The 24,600-nt window shown below is 39.6% G+C and overlaps 1 protein-coding gene and 1 long non-coding RNA gene across 4 annotated transcripts in view; both read right to left on the bottom strand.

Annotated features, from left to right (window-relative positions):
* The window catches only part of LOC121960673 (uncharacterized), a 29,207-nt gene extending 20,899 nt beyond the window's left edge, over positions 1-8,308 (bottom strand). Inside the window, exons 1-2 of one of the 2 annotated variants that reach the window (XR_006106998.2) lie at positions 7,567-8,308; positions 7,306-7,387 (exon numbers count right to left, since the gene is read on the bottom strand). This is a non-coding gene — a long non-coding RNA (uncharacterized LOC121960673). Of the gene's footprint in view, positions 1-7,305 lie in introns of both variants that reach the window. The other variant, XR_006106997.2, reaches the window with a different exon arrangement.
* Positions 8,309-9,915: 1,607 nt separating this feature from the next.
* The window catches only part of mtrr (5-methyltetrahydrofolate-homocysteine methyltransferase reductase), a 31,838-nt gene continuing 17,153 nt past the window's right edge, over positions 9,916-24,600 (bottom strand). For both annotated transcript variants that reach the window (XM_042510095.2, XM_042510094.2), the window contains exons 11-15: positions 23,712-23,892; positions 22,881-22,999; positions 16,914-17,006; positions 13,414-13,608; positions 9,916-11,185 (exon numbers count right to left, since the gene is read on the bottom strand). In XM_042510095.2, the coding sequence (XP_042366029.2) occupies positions 11,041-11,185; positions 13,414-13,608; positions 16,914-17,006; positions 22,881-22,999; positions 23,712-23,892 (733 nt within the window). In that variant the 3' untranslated portion in view covers positions 9,916-11,040. The remainder of the gene's footprint in view (positions 11,186-13,413; positions 13,609-16,913; positions 17,007-22,880; positions 23,000-23,711; positions 23,893-24,600) is intronic.

Here is a 24,600-nt window from a genome sequence, read left to right on the forward strand (position 1 = left end):
ACCCGTCCACATATTATTCTGCCCTGCCAGGTGCCGTTTCGCTGACTGGTGGCGCATCATATCAACAATTGTTCCATCCGGCTGTGCTACAAACTGACACCGCCTGGTGGCATATCGTACCACCGCTCAAGGTGGATTTTGACGTCAGTATTTTATGCTAAAATCACTGACAAAGCAGCCGTAATTGATGACTTTGGCATGGGAACCAGTGCCACCAAAATTGGCAGTCCAAAAAAACATTTAATTATATATATACATATATATATATATATATATATATATATATAATTATTTTTTTAATTAAAAAAAATCAAACACAAGAAAACCAGTGGGGTAGAGCGTACATGGAGAGCTTCAGAGTAAGATAAAATAAGACAGCAAAATCTATCCCAGTCATCCAGTACAAAAACAAGAAAAATATAAAATTAGCAAATTCTCACATAATGTATTTATTAATAATTTATGTTATGTATTTGTGTTTTTTTATTTATCGTGATTTCTTATTAATAAGAATTTTCAGGTGTCAGGGGAAGCTTGCCTAGGGTGCCAAATGTGCTAGGCCTGGCAGTGCAAAGATATGTTTGCAAGGAGATATTACTTATCTTACTCCAGACTATGGCCTCTAACAACATCAGTCCACATTCTGATTGTTGCCCAACCTCCTCTGAGCTTTACAGAAAATATTCTCAGCACTCAAATGTCTCACTCAGTCGCTCCTTCTCTCAGGGCGAGGTTCATGAGCTTGCATGAAACCCTGAGATATCTGTCAGAGACGGTGATTTATCGCAGAGCCACCGCCAGTCTGCAGATAAATGACAAAATTTAGGCTTCAGCAGTTGTCCGGAGGTGTGCGTGTGAGCGCATGGCATGTAAGTTTACACGCATACATAAGCATGTGGCTCAGCTCTTGAGGGAAATATATTGTAGACTCATACAGCAGATGACTTTTCATTATTGTGATTTTTTTTTTTCAAAGGATGGTAGGCCTCCTGATTTATTAGTTGTATGGTATGCTGTGCAGTGAAGAGAAGGTGGACAGGACTGGAGCAATAACCTTGGATTCAGTGCAGCAGGGCCCAGAGCCTGCTGATATTTTTTCCTATCTACCCAATCAGAGGCTGATTTTCACCTTGAGACACAGGTGATCACAATTAACTGCAATTAACTACCTGTTTTGAGAAAACAAATTAGCAGTATTGTGACTACTGTGATAAGGAGAAGCAGGATTTAAACCACTACACTGGTCAGAATAAGTAAGAATTGTTATAAAGTGCCGTGATAGAATATAACTGAAGTTAAAACACAGAATGAGAACCCAACATGAGCACGTGGACTAAGAATAAAGTCACACTAGAAGTGATTTATTTGTGTGGAGTCGTGGCTGCTCGTTTAAATTGGTTGCTTCTGGGCATGATGACTAGAGAAATCAGTGTTGACTGGAGAGATCAATCATTCTGATGTGCTGGATATTGCAGCTTGCATGTTGTTGCATTCAAGTATGACCCAAAGATATCATCATTAACTACACCGGCGAAGAAAATCTGTTGTCAATTCAGTTGCAACTGCAATTAAATTAAAAATAATAATAATAATAATAATAATAATAATAATAATAATAATAATAATAATAATGATACAATTCCAGTAAGCTGCTTTAGTTTCAGAGTCCTGATGTTGTGCATGTTGGCTCAGGCCTTGTCCACACAGACACTGGTATTTTGGTAAATGGGGCTTTGCCTCCTTGGCTCTAAAAAAAATTCCAGTCCACACAAGCACTACATTAAAAAAAATCTTTGTCCAGATGAAAATGCAAAAACTCAATTGAGGCGTGGTCAGTCAAGAGTAATATTTCAAGTGAGTCAATATTTCACGTCATGTTTGCTTCAGTAGTACAGTGGTAACGGTATAAAGTTATAGTGTGTAATTAGTGTATTGTGAATACAGAATACACCTAACAGTGTACTGTGTATTCTGTACTTAATGTTTTTTTTACAGCAGTAGCAAAGCGAGGTTTTAAAGTATTAAGGACAAGTCTTCAAAAGCATGTTTTGTTAAATTACTTTTTTTTCAAGTTTCAATTCTGTTTATTTTTGCAGCTTAATCATCAATGCAGAAGTTTGAAATGCATGAACAATGAGGTGTTAGAGTGCAGGGATTAAACTAATCAGAACTTGCACATTTCATCTCGCTGCTTTTGTTGTACAGTATTTTTGCTTGTGCAAATAAACCTTTTTTTGTATTTTTCTCACTCTGCTTTTAGTATTCATGGCACAATTGTGCAATGTGAGATGCAATTAAAAATAAAATGACAAAATATTCTGTCAAGTTAGCTTATAGTAATTGCACGCATCTAATAACAGATTCACACTTTTTTTGTTTGTTGATTGGTGTTTCCCAACTGTGAGTGTGTTTTATAGTTTATCTATTTAATTATATCCTGTGATAAAATCCTTCCTACAGAGCTACAAGTGTCATTTAATGTGAGCTGCCACTCCACTGAAGTGCTACTGACGAGGTACCTGTTAGAAAAGCATCCTTCCTGTTTCCTTCATCATCACTGTCACTGAAAATACACCACACTTGCGCATCATATTGTTGCCACTACTTTCAAACTAAGACGTGGTGACTGGCAGTTTTAAAGCTCTCTCTAATATTAGTGCAATGATGAAAAGATTAGTTGCTGTAGCAGTTACTTAGCAACAGCCGTTGTAGGGGTTTTGTAGCACCATAATGGGCTCCAAAAGGAAACTGCCATGTGTAAGCTCTTTTTAATCACTGGCTCTGGATCAAACTCCAGTGTAATGGTTCTCTGGAAAAATGAGATCCTTAACTGAGTGTGTGGGCGCTCCATTGTTTGGTCCTTTGATGTAATGCATTCTGTAATACGATGCTCAAATGGTTTTCTCATAGTGTTGCTCTCACAGTGAGAAGGTGCTCACTTGGTCAGTCTGGACAGTGTACCTGAGTTAAATTCTCAAAGAAGTTGCACTTTTTGTGTAGGCCTATGTGTTTCTGTGTTTATGTCCCTAAAGTAGCAAGTTGGCTAGATTTTGATTGATGCTAACAATTATCAATGTAATTAATCAAATTACTTTGTATTGTGAAAGGTGTAGCTCATAGTTATTATCAAAACTTTTTTTAAATTATAAAGTTGACAAAATTTAATAAAATTGATAGCTGGAGGAAACCATAGATATTTAAAGAGAACTGGATACAGTATTGGAGGTAAGGACCTGTTCATAGAGTGCCCCAAGGATGATGTTTTTCTGAAAGCCAAGTTATCACTTCCTGGTTGCCTCGTCAATAAACCTATGGGATTTTTCCATTGGATTTGGATTATTGCAGAGAATAAACTCTGTGGTAAATAATCATTAATGATACTAAAGCAAGATAGTTGTCACAAATGAACACTACTTTTAGGCTAACATCAAGTTACAGATGAAAGAATGACTTAATCATGTGTCTCTTCTAGTATATTAAGATGTTATTGGACTGAATGGATCAAATTGTGATAATGAAACAAGTCATTTTATGGAAGTTGTGGCACGTACAAAAACAGAAAAAAACTGATTTTGAACTTTTACTGATTTACAGATGCCTCTTTCACGTTGGGTTAAAGTCTTTTTGAGCCCACTGGCATCAGATTACAGACCCTGAAATTGTAAACAATTAGCAAAATCTGCCCACCAGCCCCTCTAAAACAGTGCCAGGTTATAACCTTTTTATGTAACCTGCACAAAAACATAAGTGTAAAAAATTTTGTTTTACTGGGGTGATGTGTCAGACTTTTTTTTTGGCCTGCAACAGTAACTTCCTGAAGTTTTGTTGTCAGTGTGTGGTTGCCAGGCAACCAGTGGGGAGAGCAAATATAATTTAACTGGACTCTCAAAGTAGCTAACTGTATCCAAGCCATTCAAAACTTTCAGGTGAACTAAAAGTTTGTTTTTTAATAGTACTTATTCTTCTTTTGTTTATTTTCCCAGCGGCATTGCGCAGTTTTTAATCTCCTTTTAATACATGTATATATCTCTGCAAATCAAATTCATTTAATGCCCAATCTCTCAAATGAACAGAAAACATAATTCCTGTGTTGATGCATGGATAACACTGATAAACTGCAAAACAAACAGTTTATGCTGTAACCTGTAATTGTTCTTTGTACGTATAGATTTTTCAATAAAACAGTAATTACTGAGCAAAATCCCAGTTGTCCCATTACATGTGCAAGAGTTGTCACGTTAGGGAAGATGATTAATCACACAAACAGCTGCTCATTTTTAAATACATCCTTAATGCTTTCCCTCGCCTCAGGGGCCATATATCACCTCTTTTCCACATTCTGTGTTTGATGAAGGTATAAACTTTTTACATTGCTCTTGGACCCTTGTTACGCAAGAGAACCGCCAGTTTGTGGTGTATTTCATTCATGTCCAAGAAGTACGTGTGCTTGTTGCGGGGTGACTCTGAGGCCATCTCTGCAGGAGTCAAATCTGAAATAGGGTCAGGCAATGTTGTAACTCACCCTGGTTCACCCCCCAACTGCACCGAAAGCACAGTAATAAATTCAGAGTCAGGGCCCTCTTATATTCTACGGTTGCACTCCCACCTGTACCTGTTGTCAGTCACTGTTTTATCCTCGCCAACCCTTATCTGTTCATCCCGCTCTCCTCAGAGGAAAATTGTTTTTGTATGCCTCTCTCAATCTCTGCTCCTTCTCTATATTTTACCCAATTTCCAGGCACTAACAGTCAATCTTTCCCTCTTTACAATGTCATTCTACTCTTTGCCTCCCTTTGTTCATCTCTTTCGCAGCATGGTGCAGGGAGTACAGCTGGACATTAATCTGCCACTGATGAGTTCCACTCACCAGACAGCTCATGACTGCTTATCAGGCAGTGGGTTAGATTAGGACAGTCAATGGTGCCACGGGGAAGTTTCAGCAATAGGACAATGGAAAGACTAAAGGTATAAAACACTATAATTTACTGTGGTCCTGAGGGTCAAAAACCTATAAAATTTCACAAAACACTACAACATTTTACAAAACACTACACAATGTTTTTCTGTTTTGTGAAATGTTGAAATATTTAGTGAAATGTGTTTTCCAAAACGTTGTGGTGTTTTGTGAAATGTGAAAGACAGTCTTCTCTGCCTTTCTCCTGCTACTGTGGGATTTTGTCCACTTACTCGTTTCGACCTCTGACCTCCTCGTCTCTGCCCCAGTAAACTTAACAGCCCTCTGTCTCCGACCAAGAGTTTTGCCTGTGCCCAAAAACTATGTGGTAGTCAACATAAAATGAAATTCAGTATGCCATTGTGGAGTGATTATCAGTTCTGGACAACTTCATACCAACTTGTTTCAACAAAAACAAATTTTAAAAATCATCCGTGGTATTCTAAAATTTGAGATATCATTAATCAGTTGTTAAAATGGCATTACATTTGCTGAAGAGCACATTATTATTGTTTCAGTATCGAAACTCAAAGTTTAGGAATAAGGACCTGTCAGTCTTGACATGGAACTTGACTTGGGACTTGCCTGTCTTTAACTGGTCTTAGTCTTGTTTTAGGGTTTGAGTGTAAAGGAACACCAAACTGTCATCAAAGAACTAATGGCAATGAAAGCCTACTGTTGCATCACCTCACGTCATACGTGTCTCAGACAAAAAGTTGCACTTGAACTCAGAGCAAAGAGTACAACCAACAGCCAACCAGCACATACATTCTGCACCTGCGCGACAGGAAATAACTTTCCCACCAGAACACGATGGTTGTCTGTAATCGTCATTTAGACAAAGACACCAGAAGAGCGTCACAACGCTAGGTAACCAGCAAGCACTTTAACACAATCCAATGGTGAATGAACAAAGCATATTTACTGTGTGCTAGTGAAAAATCACAAACCATCAGGAAGTATTTCTGCTAAAGAGCTCAATGGATAAAAAAGATAATATTATCTTATATAACAAGTTTGTTTCGATCTCACTCTATCTTAACTTCAGCCATTTGTTTTCCTTCTTCACTTCTGTTTCTCTTCTGCTGATCCAATCAGAGTGATTTCATTCACCTTGGTTTGTTGGCCTTTAAGACTTGAGACTTACTTGTGACTTGCAAAACAACGACTCAGGTCCACCTCTGCTAAAAGTCCATTCACATTAAAAACTATGACTGAAATGGTTTTTTGTGCTTTGAGGACTTTGATGCCTTTGATAAAATCCTCAAAAAAAGAAGCATCACTACAGCAGCCTTTTAAATCCCCTGGTTGTCTTCTTTCTTAGAACTTCATTTTGATCTTTTTTTCTGTCATTTTATTGCCTCTTTTATATCACTGTGAAATCAAACTAAATCATTTGTGACAGCTCACACCCACATCCTTTTATATTTAACTTCACAGTTATTGTACAGATGCATGATGAAGACAAAGCATGCACAGAATCTTTCTAATTTCCTCTTCATGTGCACTTTCAGATATCTCCAGGGTACGACTTATTAATTGAACTCCATGGTAACACACATTCAGTGTATCCCACACAACAAATAAAGACAAATGTCAAGTGCTTGCTGTTTATCCTTCAGCCATCCTTAGTTTCTACATGCATCCCTTTATTTTTTTGCTGAACAGTCTCATCTCGGCACTTAACCTCCAATTTGCATAAGTCATTACGGCTGTGAGGACTGAGGAAGCTATAAATTCCGCTAAGTGTTCATCCATCGTAAGTTTAAAAAAAAAAAGGCAGACCAATTTTTAAATTTCTTTGACTAATGAAGACAGAAAGAGCATCCATCGCTGGAACATCATTAATACATTTGATGAGCCAAGCAGTTTCTACTTAATTCACTCGGACAAACAGTACCTGACTGGTATGGGGAATTAGTCTTAAACGTGGAACATGTAATGTGAAAGATTATATATTTACTCTGATAATTTCTACAGTATTCTCCCCTTGGCCAGTTTAATCTAATACGGATATATTTCTTAAACCCTCTGGGAGAATAATACTTTCTTATTGAATACTTTCTCCTCCTGCCAGCATCAATTACAGCAAATGTTTGTTCTGCCGAATGGGAAGCAAGGATATCTCTCCTGCTCCATCAATAAACAGAGACCAGAACAACACTGGTATCTCACAGTGAAAACAGGAAACTCAATAGAAGTGCTGCAGCCTTTTTAGAAAAACATAGATTTTCCTCCAGCGCTCCTGACAGATGCTGAAGTTAAAGTGTTTGTGCACAGCTGGGACTCTGGAGAGCAGGCCGACTGTAGCTCTCAGTGTGTATTTGGGTATGTTTGTGTGTGCAACAGACCTGTCGTCGGCGGCACATCAAAGAGCTGAGTTGGCGTTCCCGGGTCATTGACAGCAGACAGCAGAGATGGAGTGGAAGTGTCCTTTTAAATGATAAAACACAGGTGAGGTACAGAACTTGGAGAAGATGAAGCTTTCTGCTGACTACTGATGCAAGAAGACTTTCCTACAGTAGTACAGTTTTCAGACTTATATAAACTTAATCTTTCCAACAGATAAAGGAAAAAAGGTATTGAGCAAAACAATTAATAAATTCTGTTACCATCTTTGGTCAAATTTCATGGAGACTGACCAATCCCCCTCTATGGAAACGTTAGCTGACCTGTCTCTGCAACATGCACACACAAGCACATAATAAGACAATAGAGGCATGCAAAAGCCCCACCTCTTTCCAGCATAGGAGCAAGACAGACTTCATGATGGTCTCTTTTTGTCGTTTTCCATCTCTTTGTAGTCGTTTGGTATATATTTTTGTCATTTTACGTCTCTTTGTAGTTGTTTTGTATTCCCTTTCGGTCATTTTATGTCTCTTTGTGGTAATTTTGTTTCTCTTTGTAGTTATTTTTGTGTCTTTTTGAGATTATTTTGTTTCTTTGAAGTCATTCTATTTCTACTTTTTCTCGAACTGTGTCTCTGAGGTTACTATGTCCCTTTAAAGTCATTTTATTTCTCTTTTTGATTATTATGTGTCTCTTTTTAGTCATTTAATTTTTCTTTTTGGTCATTTAGTCGCTCTGTAGTTATTTCTCATCTCTCATCTCTGGTCATTTCGCATCTCCTTGTAGTAGTTTTTTGTCTCTTTGAAGTCACTATGTTTCTCTTTTTAATTGTTTTGTGGTCATTTTGAGTCTCTTCCTGGTCAATATGTGCAATTTGAGTGTCATTTTGCAAATGAAGGCGTGGAGGGGGCCTGACACTTCAAACCCTGTTTTCCTGTGCCCGGCAGGGCCATTCATTAATCCATCCAATTGCGCGCACGCACACACACACACACACACACACACACTCACTACACACACACACACACACACACACACACACACACACACACACACACACACACACACACACACACAAACACACACACACACACACAGAGTTACATGCATATTTGCATAGCTGAATCTCCCAAAGTTTTGTAATATAGGAGAAAACTTTTGGCATCGTCTTACTGTTTACTCCTAAAACTACCACTTCGTTGTTTGAACTGCAGTCGTATCCAAACACCTAAGCCAACTGAATTGAACATATTGTCACTCGCCTAATTAAAGTGCGCTCCTTGCAGAGCTCAGAGAGGGAGAGTGTGGGAGGTTCCACTTACTCTCCTCATCATCACTGCTTGTACGTTCTGCACCAAGAAGCCGAATGTTAAGCAGACCTTTCTGAAATCTCTGAGCCCATCCACATAAAGTGCATCTCCCCACTTGGCTCACTCAACACTTCCATAATAACAGTCATTATCTTCAGCACACATCTTTCTGCTTCATTTAAGCCAATCTTAACAAGGGGTATCCATCACGGAGGTGCTACTATTCTGCGGTCGCACTGACCTCCAGCGCTCTGATTTATTCCCGACAATCTCCTCAGCTCTGTCTTTCACTCTCGCTGCGGGACAAAACCGCCACTGTGAACCTTTTTAATTATGAAGATATAATTTAAAACTTCATCAGTCCTGGGTGGTTGCTGGACAGGGTGACATAAGCAGCCGGCAGGCTCTCCGTCTTATGGCTGGGGTCATTTTTCTACTGGAGACGAGGGCATGTTAATAGTGTAGGTAAATAAGGGCAGTACAGCTCAGAGTGCACCTCTAAAATTATTCACTAATAATGATCACACGTCACTTTGATGAAACTTTCCTCCTTGTAACAGCATCCCTGCAACTTGTTGTCATTTCTCCAACAACAAATTGTATTAAATGGAGGCCATGTATCATCATATGTGTGTGGTGAGATGAGATTGGTGGTGCCGTTAGAGGCACACAGCATCATTATTTTGATTTTGTCCTCTGCTCCTGTAACTTGGCGCAGCAGCAGGACACTGAGAGATGAGGGCGAGAAGATGCAGCCAGCTGCGCCTGGACAAACACAAGGACAGCTCTACCTTTGACAACACTGTATTAAACCAATTATTCACTATCAGGGATTGTTTTCTGCGACAGTGAATGTTTTGTTTACTCGGCTCAAAAAATGTAGCAAATGGGGGTGTCATCCATGGCGCAGGCGGCAGAGATTGTAAACATGTTTTTCTCTCCCCTCCCTACAAGAGGATAAATAAAAAGACTGCTGTTAGAAGATTTAATTCTGAGAAGCCTCTCTCTGGGGCTCTGTGCTGCGCTAAGAAGCCCATTGCGAAAAGCCTTCAATTAGCAGAGTACGCCTTCATCTTCTGACCAAAGTCACCTTCAACAATCAAATTAGATCTAAATTTATATAAAACAATCACTCCCAATCAATCACTGTTTATTCCCAAATGATTCCAATTGCCTCCTGAACATGCAAAGGAAACTTTCCATCACCCCTCTTCTTCAAGCGCATTCACACCCACACTTCAAATAAGGTCATCCGCAAACACACCTGTGTGTACAACAAAAGAAAATTGTAGACAGCAATAATTTATGCTGAAATATCTTTTAATTCCTGATCACACAAGGCACAGTTGTGTTTGTTTTAACCACCGTTTGGGAGATTTTAGTCGGGTTTGCGGGACTTAAGAAGAGTTGGAGTTCAAAAAACTCTCCAAAACTGGCAGTCTGCTGGGAAAGTGGGGGCAGGCAGGCACAAACAAAGTTAGTTAGATAAATTGCTCTGGTCAGAGCAGCACATTGTTATTTAGGTTCACGCCCTCTATACTTAAAATTAAAAACAGTATAATGATAAATTGGTAACTGTCCTCACCTCCATGACTTCATTTACAAAAATGTGACTTTTTAGGGATCACATACATTAAAATCTGTTTTCATTACCTCAAAAAGGATAAAATTGTTATCACAGTATTTTGGATGAAAAGATGATTCTAAGGCATTTTCATATATATATAAATATACATATGTGTGTGTGTGTGTGTGTGTGTGTGTGTGTGTGTGTGTGTGTGTGTGTGTGTGTGTATGTATGTATGTATATATAAATATATATATATATATATATATTTTTAAATTATTATTATTATTTTTTTTTAAATGAACGATTTTCTACTGATTATGATTCAGATGTAATCCATGGTGGTTTGACCCATTCTAAAAATAAAAATAGACTGAGAAAAAATGACTTGTTGCCTCCTGAATGACGATAAACAATTTTCTGTGTGTGTGTTGTTAAAGAAGTACAGATTGCTGTGTTGTTTCCATCTAGGTTGGAGCACTCCCGCTCTCATCAAAATCCCTCCATCACAGCTGACGGAAGTAAATGCCTTTTCCCCAGACAGGACGAACGGAGGAGACTTGTCAACACTAAAAGCATTTTCACACTGCAGGACCAATCTCCAGCACTATTGCCTTGACCAAGATCATTTCTGTTCAAACAGCAAAGCCCAGGATGATGTAGTGAACCGATATTCCCGGGTCAGCATGGCCTATTCCATCTTGGTAGCATTGGGTGGTGTAAACTACCTCAGGGCTTCAGCATCCACAACTTTATGGTTCTAGAGGTTACAGCTGAGCATGCTGATTTTTTTTTTCTTTTTTGATGGTGTAAAAAGGCTCTGTAGATGCTGCAAAATGCCCTTATCTGGTCATCCTCTGTCAGCCCCAGATGTCCTGCAAGTAGCGTTTCTCCTCTCTCAGTCCTGCCAGTCTCTTCATGGCCTCCAGCTGGTCCACCTGAAGCTCTGTTTTGATCATCTCCAGCAGGGTGTCGTTCACGTCTTTAGCCATGTTCTTAGCATCTCTGGAAAAGAAAATAATATGAATTTATTTGAAGAAAGGGCAATAGAATCAACAGACTTATTTTTGTGACAGCGTGTGTATCTCTAAGCACAGTGGCCAATATTTTGTAAAAACTAGAAGGGGCTGCTGATCCAGGAGTGCATTCTGGACGGAAATTGCTGAAATCTCTATCTTGCTGTTGCAGCATATTGGGGGAAATTCATCATCCACTGGACCTAAACTGATATTTTTTTGACTCTGAGGTCTTCCCACAGTTATGATGTTTCAAAGATCATTTACTCAGAGGTGAGTTAAGCGGCCTGGCAGTGATGAGAGAGGAGAAACTCTAGACAAAAAGGTCATGTTGAGCTTAACAAGTGTTGACATGACTTTGCGTGTGTTTTGCTTGTTGCCTTTGTACTGACAGAAACAATGAGTTGTGATATGGAAAGGGGAAGCAGGTATGTACACCGTGTGCTGCTGTTTCATCAGTGTGAGTTAAGCAGCAGTGCAGGAGTTGGAAAAAAGATGTTGTGAGCAGAAAGTTCGCAAATTGTGAGGCAATCTGGCATGTTTGTGATTTTTTTAAGGATGCTCCAAAGGAGAGTGAGTCATTGGCTGACAGGTGAAGTTGGCAGTTGCACTTGGTGCTGGATGCAGCTTGGTTGCTTCACAGCTAAGTCATGTCTCCAATGCAGTGTTTCATAGGCAGCGTGTCTCCAAGCAGACTATGCTTTAGCAGTAAAATATTGTACTCTCTCTCTACCTCTCATGTTTAAGTCTGAACAATATTTACATAGATCAAGATTTTATTTTCATATCGTGGTTATTACTCTATATTAGTACATTGTTGTGAAGTAGTTTGCAGGCTGCCTTAACACTTTTCACCGTGATTTAGCTTTAAGTGTAGTTGATAGGCGTTTTAAAAATAACTTGTCATATTTGCTGCAACTGTCTCTATATTCAAACATTAGTGCATGAAACATATGCTATGAGAAAAAAGGCATGTTCCTTCGCCTTGTAGTGCTTTACCAGCCTTATCGCACCTGAACGAAAACGACCAATCAGAGCCAAGGAGCCCTCAATCATGACAATCACGGCTTGAGAGCTTCTGTGAAACTGTCAAACTAGGCAGCGCTGATCAAAACTGTATCAAGATTCTGTTACTGCATCGCCTATTTCTGACTTCAAATGTAATAAGAAACATATTTCAGTGTACTGCTTGGCCAGTAGATGGTGCTTTGTTTTAGCTTGACTGTTTCCGACATAGCGGCCAGATCACAAATGTTCTCACTTTACAGTTCAGCAGCACATTAAAATATGATTCTAAAAAAGTGTGAGGTGAGAAATAGGCAGTGCAGAATTTTATTTTACAAACTCCTTGGCACTGATTGGTTGTTTTTGTTCACATGCAGTTAAGTCTTGTAAATGCCATTGAAAGCTGTACAAGGAGGCAGAGGAACCTAATTTGTCTTATGTACTCAGTTTTAGTAAATATGACAAAAAGTAATATCTGCAAAAGTTAGCAACTACATCTTTAACACAGAAAATACAGTGGAAGACTTATTTGTACCTTTTTATCTTCCTTGGCAAATTTCCTTCTGCTTCTATAAAATACTTTCAAACAATGATGAGACCTGATCGTCATGATGAATAATTTATAGCATTTCCAGAGAACTTGGCAAAATTGCATTTTTGTACCACCCACTCTAAAAACAAACTTAATGTGGAAACACTGCCATTATATCGGACATTCGAGCGCCACATTCAAAACAGGAGTTTTTAAGAGAGCATGTTTTTAATAGTCAATATCTTTCCTTTATGACTCATAGGCGCAACTTTATTGTGCTTTGTGCTGGATGTGAATGCTATTAGTTCATCTTTATTTGACTCTGTGTAACTACTCTACACTGCTATGTTGGCCAGGCATCTCTTGTGAAAGGAATAATGTTTTTAAAAAGACCTTCAGGTTAAATAAAGGTTTTAAACAACGCATCCATACAGACTTTCAAGTTATTTTCAAGGCTACAGGAACACACGGCAATCTGACAAAGAACAGATGAGCCATGCAAAGATAGCTAGAGTGTAGAAACACACTCATGGCAGACACAGTGAAAACAAGTGCTGCCAGAACATGGCACAATCACTCCAGGTGGACACTGGGAAAAATGTAAAGCAGAGTGAAAAAAGCAAATATCACAAAAAAATTCAATTTACTACTATTATTATTATTGTTAGCATCAGTCTTACCCGCAGACATAAATGTAACCGTTCTGTTTGAGCAGGATGTCAGTGATGTGTTTCCTGTTCAGCAGCATGTTGTGTTGCACGTATTTGGGTCGTGCTGAAGCGGAGGCGGTGGCCTCGTCCTCCTGGTCATCTCTGGAGAAACACACTTTAAGTTGGCTCAGCGTACCACTGGACACAAAGCCTTCCAGCTCCTCTCTGGGACAAGAAGAAGAGATGCATCCAAGCATTATAGGCCAATGTAAATCCAGTTTGCTACAAGGTTATGTCTGAAATCTTGGACTGGTTGTTTCTGATTTATGAAAACACTGTGAAAAAGCCAAGATTCAGTTGCTGATGTGGAAAAAATATAGAGGGCAGACTAATTTTGGAGGACAGCGCCTGTAGATGATTTTACAGGACAGAAAATACATGCATATTTTTACTGTAACCTAGAATAAATGTATAAACTGCTGGCCTAATAATGCCAATTATTCAACATAGTTTGCATACTGGTTGTTTATCCTTTCACATCCAACACTTTTAAGATATTAAGCAAGAGCTTCAACCGCCTCATGAGACATATACAACCTCCAGAACATTTCCTATGAACAAAAAAAAAAAAAAAAATCCTGTCAAGCTTGATAAAAACAGAACACTGATGGGCAAAAGGTCTGAGCACAACCGTGCCAGACAACCAATTTATCTTGTTTAACGAGAGAAGTGCAAAAAAAATATGGATTTCATAAGCAAGGTCGAGTCACTGTTATAAGCATCTTTTTACAATCAATCCTTCCAGCCTTGCAGTTGGGTGTAACCTTGCTCCCTATCGGTGGTTTGCTTGCCAACTACTCCTTCTTCTGCCTCATTGTTTTTACAGGGCCTCAGGTGCTATTGGAAGGGAAGGAAAGAGGAAGGTGGTGAGGGAGTGAGGTTTACTGTGGCTCAGAGCATCTCGTTTAAAGTTAAGCAGTCGGAATGAGCAGAAACACACACAGATGCAACCGCACACACTCCTAACAAGCTGCGGCTTTGGGATCATGGGTGAAGGTCTTCGCCTCTAGGGTCTGTGTTTTAAAACCCCAAGATAACTGATTTTCCAATAACATATATATAGCACAATGCATATACTAAAGGGAGAGATGAGTATTGTTGTCTTTGTTCTGTGTGATCTTGAAGTGTTGCTTCTCCTGAAATGTGTATGTCAAACCTTTGATTGAAGAAATCTATTTTTTTTTTTTTTTACTAAAATGTGTGTCTGTTTGAACAACAGAGCAACATGAATAACAAGGACAGCAGAGTCTTGTTTGTTTGACGTCTGAATGTGAATTATCACAGATTGATAACCGTGTGAGTACAAACTAAAGGATGACGGAGTTCACTTGTTAGAAAAACAAACAAGTTGAAGGTTTCTGTGAGCCAAAACCTGCCAGACTTTTCTGTGTGTTTATGCACACACTCACACACACACAACAGCCCGTGGCAATATCCTGGACCCTAACATAAACCCAGTGGGCCTTCCAGTTATGTTTCCCCTACAGCATGAAATCACTTGCCATGAAAAGGCCGAGGACTCGCAGGGAGGGGAATAGGATAAGTGCAGTTGAGTAGAGGACAAGTTTGATGTGACAAGCAGGCAGATTGGCATCAACCTCTCACAGGGATGTTAAGTGCTGCCGCTGATTGAGCCACATCGCAAGCCTTGTTTGCTTTTTGGCTGAAAATTCAGAACACGATCAGAGAGTTGGTCACATCCCGTCTCGACATTTTTGCAATATTTATAAGCCTAAAAAGCCGTTTATGCTATATTTATGCGAGTTCGTATTTTCAACCCCGACTTATGACTTCAAATGAACTTTTCTTTTAAAAATAAAGGATGTTGAAAAAAATGCTACAACCTATGCTAAACAGAGTTCTCCATTCTTAGGCAAAGCCAGACATCATTTTGCATTTACTTTGAGAGAAACCCAACAGAGATGAATAAAGGCAGACAGTTCAGCTGCAGGTATGTAATTTAAATTGAGTACAACTCTTCATGGGTGGCTCATAAAACACGGACTAATCGCTTTGGTCAACACTGTGGGGGTGTTCATCAGAGAAGCCCACACTGTGAGCAAACCGCCGCCCACTACCTGGCTGTGCGTTGGTGTTTAACTATGGGATAGAGGAAGCAAAGGGGAACAAACAACATCCTCTGTGATCTATTCTTGTGTGATTAGGGATGCTAATCCATGCACACTATTTAATCCTGAAAAAGAACTCGATCAGTGCACCAGCACTGAGTACACGCGTGCTGCTGATACTAGCAAGAGCAGATCAATTAGCATGTATTCAGGAGAGAGTGAAGCCAAAACACACTGATCAGAGCAGTGATCTGTCAGGTGATGTCAGTTTATAATGCTTTAACAAAACAAGAGGTCAATCCAAGAGAGGTAGTATAATATTAGTACAGTTAAGCTGATTTTTTTTTCCACTAGAAAAACACAGACCGCTGATACTCTGTCCAGATGAAAAACAACAAAAAATTTATATGAGCTTTAAACCAAAAACTTTCCATGTAATAAACAGCAGCGTTGTGGTACAATTGCATTTCATCAAATCTGCATCCAGTTCTGAATCTTCTTGTAAGATCTATTCAACTTAACAAGACATTGTAAGAAAATTTTTTTAAAAAAATGATAGAATGATAGAATCTTTTAATTTTCCTTGTTTTTAAATCAATTTTCAGGTCATTTTCTTGTCACCTTTTACTAATTTCTTGCAATCTAGTCATTTCTTGCCAAGTTGCTCATTGTCTTTTCAGCCATGTTTTGAAAGAAATCGCACCTATTTACTCAGGTTTCAAGGATTAAGCTTTTGAAAGGCATCTCAAAACAGCACAAGAAAACTGATGCTGATCCAGGCTTCAAGGGGCTAATTTTACATATCTGCTATTAAGCTTAATGGTTACCTGACATATTTTGAACATTAATCTTTGCTAATGATTAACGAGGAGGGGAAGATTTAAGATGTCACAATCTATTTGTCTGCGTCTCAGCTTGACAAATCCAGATATTCTATCAACTTGGGCATACATTCATAAAAGAAATGCCTAGCAGAAATCAAACACAATAAAAAGTCACATAAGCTTGAGTCACAGTTACATTGCTAACCTGTCAAGATGCTGGTATACTTGTTCCTTTTCACTCTCTGGTGAAAATCATGTGGCCTTCACTAATCTAGCCAAGTATGTCAGTTTTCTTCATGCAACAATACACCTTACAAGAGCATTGTGGAGCTGTCTGTCCACAATACTCGTGCGGAACTGAAGAACACCCACATAATGTGTAATAACAGCGAGATGTTCATTATGCAGGTCAAAGATTTCAATGTGTAATATTATGTGGCAAGGTGAAGAGGGATGTGGGTATGAAGAACGGCACATCTGCAGCACGAAAGGTTAGGACAGAATGTATAGCATACATCAATTTGAGTGTGTGGGGTCTGTGAATAATCGCTGAACTGAAAGAAGAAATACAGCTTACCGAAACAGGTAGTCTCTGTCTCTGTGGCGACAACCAAAGAACAGCCAGGTCTCGCCAAACGTGGCCTCTGGGTTCTCCTTCCTCTCCTTTTCTCTGAAAGTCAAACAACGGATGTTAGCGGTCAATCAATACCAACAGACGACCAGAGCAGATGGAGGAGAGCGAGTCCTTCCCCGCAGCAGAGGTTAAAGAAGAGTAGTGACACCATTAAGCACTGTCTGCAATGACAGTACACCGAGTGCCACAATTGCCTAATGCACGGAAACGACTATGCGTGCTGCAGCGAGGACATTATATGTATTATTAAATTTCACCCAAACAGAAGGATAGATCCCATCACTATAAACAGTGCTGAAAATGAAACTAGGGCTTTTGTGTGTGGGTGTGTGTTTCGCTCGCATGTGTGTCCAACTGTGCTTGAGTGCAAAAGAACTGCTCCTGCAAAAGTGATTCCTCTTGTGGCTTGGGAGTTTGGCAAAGCTCCCGGAATCCTTTGCAGGCGATGGCAACACAGCGGCACAAAGCGGCTCTGAAGAAGCCGGTATCTGTGCCGCACACCTGCTGCAAAGGTGACAGCTCTCTCCCAGATAACAACAGTTGACCCCCAACCTTTCATGATGCCATCAGTCAGTTGACTCTCCAAAGAGTCCCGCATTATCTGTTACCCCCGTCTGGAGGGAGTGGGGGGGGGGATGAGAAAAGAGAGAGGAGTGTTGAGGTGACCGACCACGACGAGGGGCTGAGGAATACCACAGAGAGGCATTGAGACTGGGCTCTTTGTGCTGTGCTGCTGCACTTCGAGGATAAGGTGCTGCTTCCCCCTAAAAACCACTCTTTGCTATTTACCAGCAGACTGAATCATGCTTTGTGTTTTTCCAGCAGTAACTAAATTAAAATGGCAGCCAACTCTTATACTTGGTGGAATTATACGGTGCATAAATAAATGTTAATACACAGCTTCACTGGTGAAATTTAAAGTCGATGAATCGATTAGCTTGACTGACATAAAAATGGTTAGTGTTTAATTGCCTAACAATGAATAAACACCCAGGTATGTTTCAACACACATAAAACACTCTGCTTTGAATTATGATTTGTATCTGATATGATTAAGAAAAACACCTACTCCTTCCAAAATATATGAATATGCAAGATTTTGGTTTGTTTGAAGAGTAAGACTAGCCACAAGACTTCTCCTGCATAACTGAAACTCCATTATGAGTGTGTGTGTGCTGCAATGATTTACCTTTTCGCACTTTTGTTGCTTGTGCTTAAATACATCTTAAACTCAGATTTAAATAGAGACTTTCCCCCTTCAGCAAAAATGTGTAGCAATACTAAAGTTGCATAATTGTTTCATTTGGGAGCAATAACCCAACAATATTGCTTTCACACTAGCAAGGCTATCAAAATTCATATCAGGGTGGTTTTTTCCTAACAGAATGATGAAATGCACAAGGACAGGATGGAAAGATCTTTCACAAAACAGGTGATGTCTATCAAGCAAATGTCAGTAAAATAAAAGTAAAAGTGAGAAACCTTTTCTTTAAAAAACAAACAGAAGTTTGTCAAAGTTTAACTTTGAGCATCAAAATGTTATTTCAATTTGGATCATTTTCCTTAATATAACTAATGGCTGATAAATATTTTAAAACAACAAAGAGACATTTTCTTTCTTCTTCTAAACCAAGGCATGAAGAAAAAGTTTTTTGTTGGAGGGGCTGTGACACAGGAGGTAAAGTGGTCATCTACTAATTCAAAGGCAAGTGGTTCAACCCTTGGGTCCTTGGGCGAGATATTGAACCCCTCGATTGCTCCCTTGTGTAACTGATGAGCAGGTGGCACCTTGCAAAGTAGCATCGGCCACTGTTGTGTGAATGGTGCCTGTGTTAGAAAGTGCTTTCAGTGGCCGGTAAGAGTAGAAAAGTGTTATATAAATGCAGTTTATTGAAGATTTAACCACTTGTTTCAGTAGTTTATCAAACAAAGATGTAATATGCTGGTTTCAGCTTCTGAAATATTTTTTGTTTTGTTTTAAATCATTGTAAATTTAATATCTTTTGGCTTGTTGATTGCACAAAAAAAGAAATGCGAAGACATCGTTGGGTTCTAAAAAGAAAAATGTGATGGATATATTTCAGGTTTTCCCGAAATTTTAAAGATAAAAGGAAAATATTAAAGCAAAGAACAGCTATGCATGCAATTTTTTCAATGTTACTATCTCTCGAGTTCATTATTTCATTTTCTCAGGATATAAAAGATCTTTTCTTTTTTATATATATAAAAACTGGTTAATTAACCCTTTCAAGCCTGGGCAACTTGGCTTGATTTCTTTCAAAAACATGGGAAGAAGGTGATGAGTTGTGAAAAGAAATTACCAACAAATCCGCAAGAAATTTATAAAAGCACAAAAAATGACCTGAAAAAAACAAGGAATGACTTAAAAAAGCTTAAAAGTTATCATTTTATAAAAATATTTTTTATATATAATAGTAGTTGTATATATAATTCCTTAGATTTTTTCTCTAGCTTTTTTTTTAATCTACTTCTTTCTTGCAATTTGCAATTTTCCCATTTTTTCAGAGAAATCAAGCCAATTTAATTAAAGGTTTAACTACTTATGACATGCTTAAAGCATGCTTAAAAACTCATTTAGTGGGCTGTCATTTGCATCTCACGGAAATTTTTCTTGTTATCTTTGGCTTTAGTTTTCTTGATAATATACATAAATCAACCCATTATCATGAGAAAATGAGCTTTGTTAATTTGAAATAATCAAATCATGATGTCAAGGCAAGATTAAAAAAATCGCAAGCATGGCTGTTCTCGGCTTCCGTAGTTAACATATTTATTCTATTTTTTTAATAAGGAATAGATTAATCAATCATTAATTGCAGTTCTACTTTGCCTCAGTGCAACCAAATCATTAAAGGCATCTGTAAATACTACAACAAAGCTTCGTCCTCATTAATTAAACGAGAAGTTGACCAGTTAATAAAAATGCTTTGGAGAAGTGGTTTGTTTTGAACTTTCTGTCTGTGACCACGGCCCAGTAACAGAGCTGTCTTGATCCAAAAGCTCAGATCCCATCCATTAGCATCCTGGACGAGATTCTTCTGATCTGCAAACAGCCTCAAGTAAACTCATTTTAGTGGGCTCGTCTCTCTCCTCTCACTGCCTGCCCTAAAGGGATCAATACCAATATGAAAAACCTGGATTCCATTCTGAGTAGACCACACCGGCGCCTTTCTCTGAATACAAATCACATCACATCACATACCCACACTATAACAGCCTGCAATACAATCCCAGGGGGAAGGCAGCCTCTACAGAGCACTCCATTTGGGGTCGAAATCAGAGGCGGTTGCCTTTCAGTGCCATTCAGATGATCAGCAGGAGGGGGAAACTGCAAGGAAAGCTGGGGTGAAGACTTGGTAAACATCCCAATTATCTCATATCTTTCATCCACTTTCCTTGCAGCTCCGTGCGAGAGGTGTTTTATGCATAAAAATACAAAAAGAACAAAAACAAAAGCCTAAATACGCCAACAGCTCGAGGCTTAATCACTGAAATTACATTGCAGAATTACACCCGTATACAACATGCTGAACTCAAAATGTTTGCATAATACAGGACAATGCTGAGTAGCAGGATGCTGTAGCCTAATTGTAATCAGCTGTCTGGTTAGACTGATAAATGGAAGCTCAATATTTGTTCACAGAAACTTTAATAAAAGTTGTCGTACTGAATGTGCCAAGTATGCCTGCTAGCAAACCTGAAAAATTAAACTGTGCAAAGTGATTTTTTTTTTCAAAAGAAAAGTTTGTTAGAGCTCTTAAGGAGATTAAGGCTAACCACTCAGTTAAAACACAATATTTGCTTTACTGTCACTGCTCCCAGCTAAATACAAAGACACTGAAAATCACATTTCTCCATAAAATCCTTCAACGCAAACCACAGCAATCAATACCAGACTTCTAGAGGGGCCTTATTAAAATCTCCCTGTACCACCAAGCGAGCCTCTGACCTTTAGACAAGCTTCTTCCACTTGCTACCAGCGCAACAAACTCATACAAAGTTCTTTTGAAACAGCCATCGATTAACAGTAGGGGTGGACGAGGGGGAGAGGGAGGGAGATCGAAGTGTCCCCATGTCGTTTTGTTGCTAACAGGACCCTTCTCAAGCCTCGAGGCAGATACGGCATCCCGTTGACAAACTGGTGATTGTTATCTTCTATCAGAGTGCAGCGTCAGCCGCCGAGGCTTTGTTTGGAATCTCAAGTTAGATTCTGTACAACACTGCACACCATGACAGATTTTTACAATCCTCCAGCACAATACGCAGCTGGCAGGGGAGAGGATGAGATACACAGAGAGGGAGAGGCGACTGAGGAGGCAGTTGAGCTGGTTCACGAGTTTATACTCTTAAACAGTGAAGAGCCTCTTAAAAGAAAAGGAAGAAAAAATATTTTAAATAGAGTAAAAAAACATTTTAAAAATTGAAAAAGTCTCAAGGATGCTTTTGATGTTGTGTTATAGTTGATGCTCTCAAAATTAATCAAGGTCTAAAAACCAGGTCTGCAAGGACAGAACATTAATAACACACTTAATTTTGTATTTTGTTCTTTAGAATGTTTGGGTCGCACTGTAAGGATCAAAGTAAGACTCATATGTTCATATTTCTGCCTTACGCCAGACGGCTGACCCTCTGGCTCAACCTTGATCATCGAGAAGAGGAGTCTGTCTGTGAGTGATGTGACAGTCGGTCTGAGAACGTGTGCCGTCTTCAGCCCTCCTGCATCCCAAAGGCGCAAATATCTCTGAACCCAGATGACCACTCATACTGCCCAGAATATGCTGCAGACAGTCCATCGCCATCATGTCAGTTGGTGCCGAGTCACCTCTCAGAGCAATCACCCGCTGACGCCGCCCGCCACAACAGAGCAGGCATCCGGGGAATTAAGAGACAATTGGAGTTGACTGGGGCATAACCTCATTTACACAAAGCCACCCAAGAGTTAGACATGTCAGTCTGGCTAAAAAGGCTTACTCCACTTTCTAACAAGTCATGGTGGCGGTGGGGCCTGGTTCAACACACAGCCTGGATAGAGAAGCTTCAGTTACACTAAATCCTTCTGACAGGTCATCTTGCAATCTTGATTTAGCCATCAATTCAGAAAATTAAACAAAATGTCACATTTTCTACCAAATGATATTGCCCCTCAAGGGTTTAAACCTACAGCAATGGTTTAACAAGCTGGAAAGAACTACAGCGTGCTCTGCTAACAGTCAATATCCTCACACCGCCTCATCAGCAATTACAAGCAATGATTTACTCCAACAACGTGGCCACCACCTACTGGACTTTTTACTTTCAAATCAATAACGCTCCATTTGCTTTGCTTTGACTCCTGGCTCTTCATTACAAGCCGAGTCATAAACTTGTGTATCTCAGGGGGCTTAATTTATTCCTGTAGAGACGAGTGAAGCATCTGAAATAATCCCTGACGTGATCACAGCGCTCACTGATAGATTTATTATGCCTTATGAGTTGTACATGACGTTGACTTTTATCAGCTTTGAGCAGGGTCTCATTTAATTGTCTCTGCAGATTACACGAAAATATGCATGGACGATGTGCACTTAACATCATTTGAACATTCTGAATATTCATCGCTGGGTGCAGAATTTTAGCAGGAATAATCCGTGTCGCTTGGTGCACCAATCAGCATAAGACCTGCATGTTTCTGATGCTTGACATGAACATTTCGCTGACCTTCTCCAGCAGCATATCTTGTAATGTGCACAACACTAGCAGGATCAAGTACATTATAACATGCACTTGATCCTCTCGGCAGAGACATTTGCAAAACAGGAAATCTCTACACGCATCCATCTCTCTTACGTGAACTAAATGTCACATTATGGTGCAAGATAATATTTTTATGTGTTTTAGAATTTTCCTTACCGTTGCTGGAGGAAGCCAATAAATGGGGCAACTCCTGTCCCCGGTCCAACCATAATGAAGGGCGCTGACAGGTCAGAGGGAGGCCGGAAGGAGCAGTTGGGTCTCAAACTCACATGGATCTAAGGTCAGAGGCCATTAGCAAGCATTTAAAATAATGAGAGTAATTACAACAAAGCTGAGAAGCCACTGAGGGCTTACCAATCTATTAATTGATCTACTTATTATTCTAAGACATACTAATAGGAAATCTCATGAGCTCCAACTGGAATCCACAGAGTCTGCCGTAGAGAGGATTTACTTGCCTTAATTTAAATTATTTTTTAATTAACATGCACACAACTGGCCCAAAGCTTATTCTTTTTTGTGCATCGCACATTCAAATGAGTTTCCAGAGCTGCCTAAAACATCCAGGAGAGACAGGTTAAATCCCTAACGCCTCGAGTTCTGCACTTTCATGGGGACACTGCACAATTTTCAGATATTCGGCTCCACACTTGGCTTCTATTTTCCTCAACAACCTCTTGAACTGTAATATTTGAAGGAGAATGTTCAGTCCAGCTCTTGGCGTTTTTACTGAAACAAAACTTTAGACAAAGACAAAGAGGGGACGGTAAAGTAAGGTGCAGCAGCATTTTTTATCTAGCCAGGAGGGTTGTATGTTTGTTTCCTTCCTGTGAGTGTGGGGGTCGCAACTGTTACAACACCTGAACACTTGTACTCACAAATAAGAGCACCTATCAGCCAAGACCAAGAAATACATCAGCCAAGAGCAAGAGCTCACAAATTTGCACATTCTAACTTCAGCTCTCCATTTTCCAGTGTACTCATTACCTTTGGCACAGCCGGGCTGCTGGAGGATTCAGCCTTCTCAGGGAAAACCAGGACAGGATTGATGAGGTCAAACAGCCAACCGGTACACAAGCCTCGCCTCCCTGCAGGGCGCCCAGGGCATGCTGGGAACTCTACCACGTTGAAGACAAAATGCAGCTTTCCTGGGTACCTCAGACAGGAGCTATAGAGATGGGACCGCAGAGGGTTTGAGACAGAGGAAGACAGAGATGGAAAGAAACAATAGTGTGTGTGTGTGTGTGTGTGTGTGTGTGTGTGTGTGTGTGTGTGTGTGTGTGTGTGTGTGTGTAAGGCATACAGATAGTGACAAGCAGGGAGATGCGCAGAGATGAAGTGAAAAATAGATTGAAATACAGAGAGAAGCCGAGGGAGAACAGAAAGGTACAGAAAGGCACAAGCATTACGAGGGAGGATAAATTCTCAGGAACAGACAACAATGCTCCTTCAAATGATTCACACAAAACACCTTTTGAAAAATCTAGTCCAACAACAGCCGATCACAGTAACAAGGACACACAGACATTTGATGTTATGACAAATACAAATATGACATTGAAATGCACTAAATCATGTTTTACACCACTGCAGCTGAGACAGAAATGGTGCTTAACAGTAACCAAAAGATGTTCTTTTGCTTGTAATCATAGGGGAACCTCTTTTGGTGCTTTATGGCACCCATCTTCTTTGTCAAATGGTGCCACATACAACGATTTGAGGTGTCATTTAGCACTATATTGCTAAAACAAAAATAGTATAGAACAATACTCAAAAGTGGCTCTTTGGCTCGTAACCACAAGAGCCTCTTTTGGCTCTATATAGCACCCATCTTAATATGTCAAATAGTGCTATACAGAACCATCAGAAGTGCCCT

This window comes from Plectropomus leopardus, chromosome 21, assembly GCF_026936395.1.
Source record: "Plectropomus leopardus strain MGB_pleo_1.0 chromosome 21, ASM2693639v1, whole genome shotgun sequence".
NCBI classification, from domain to species: domain Eukaryota; kingdom Metazoa; phylum Chordata; class Actinopteri; order Perciformes; family Serranidae; genus Plectropomus; species Plectropomus leopardus.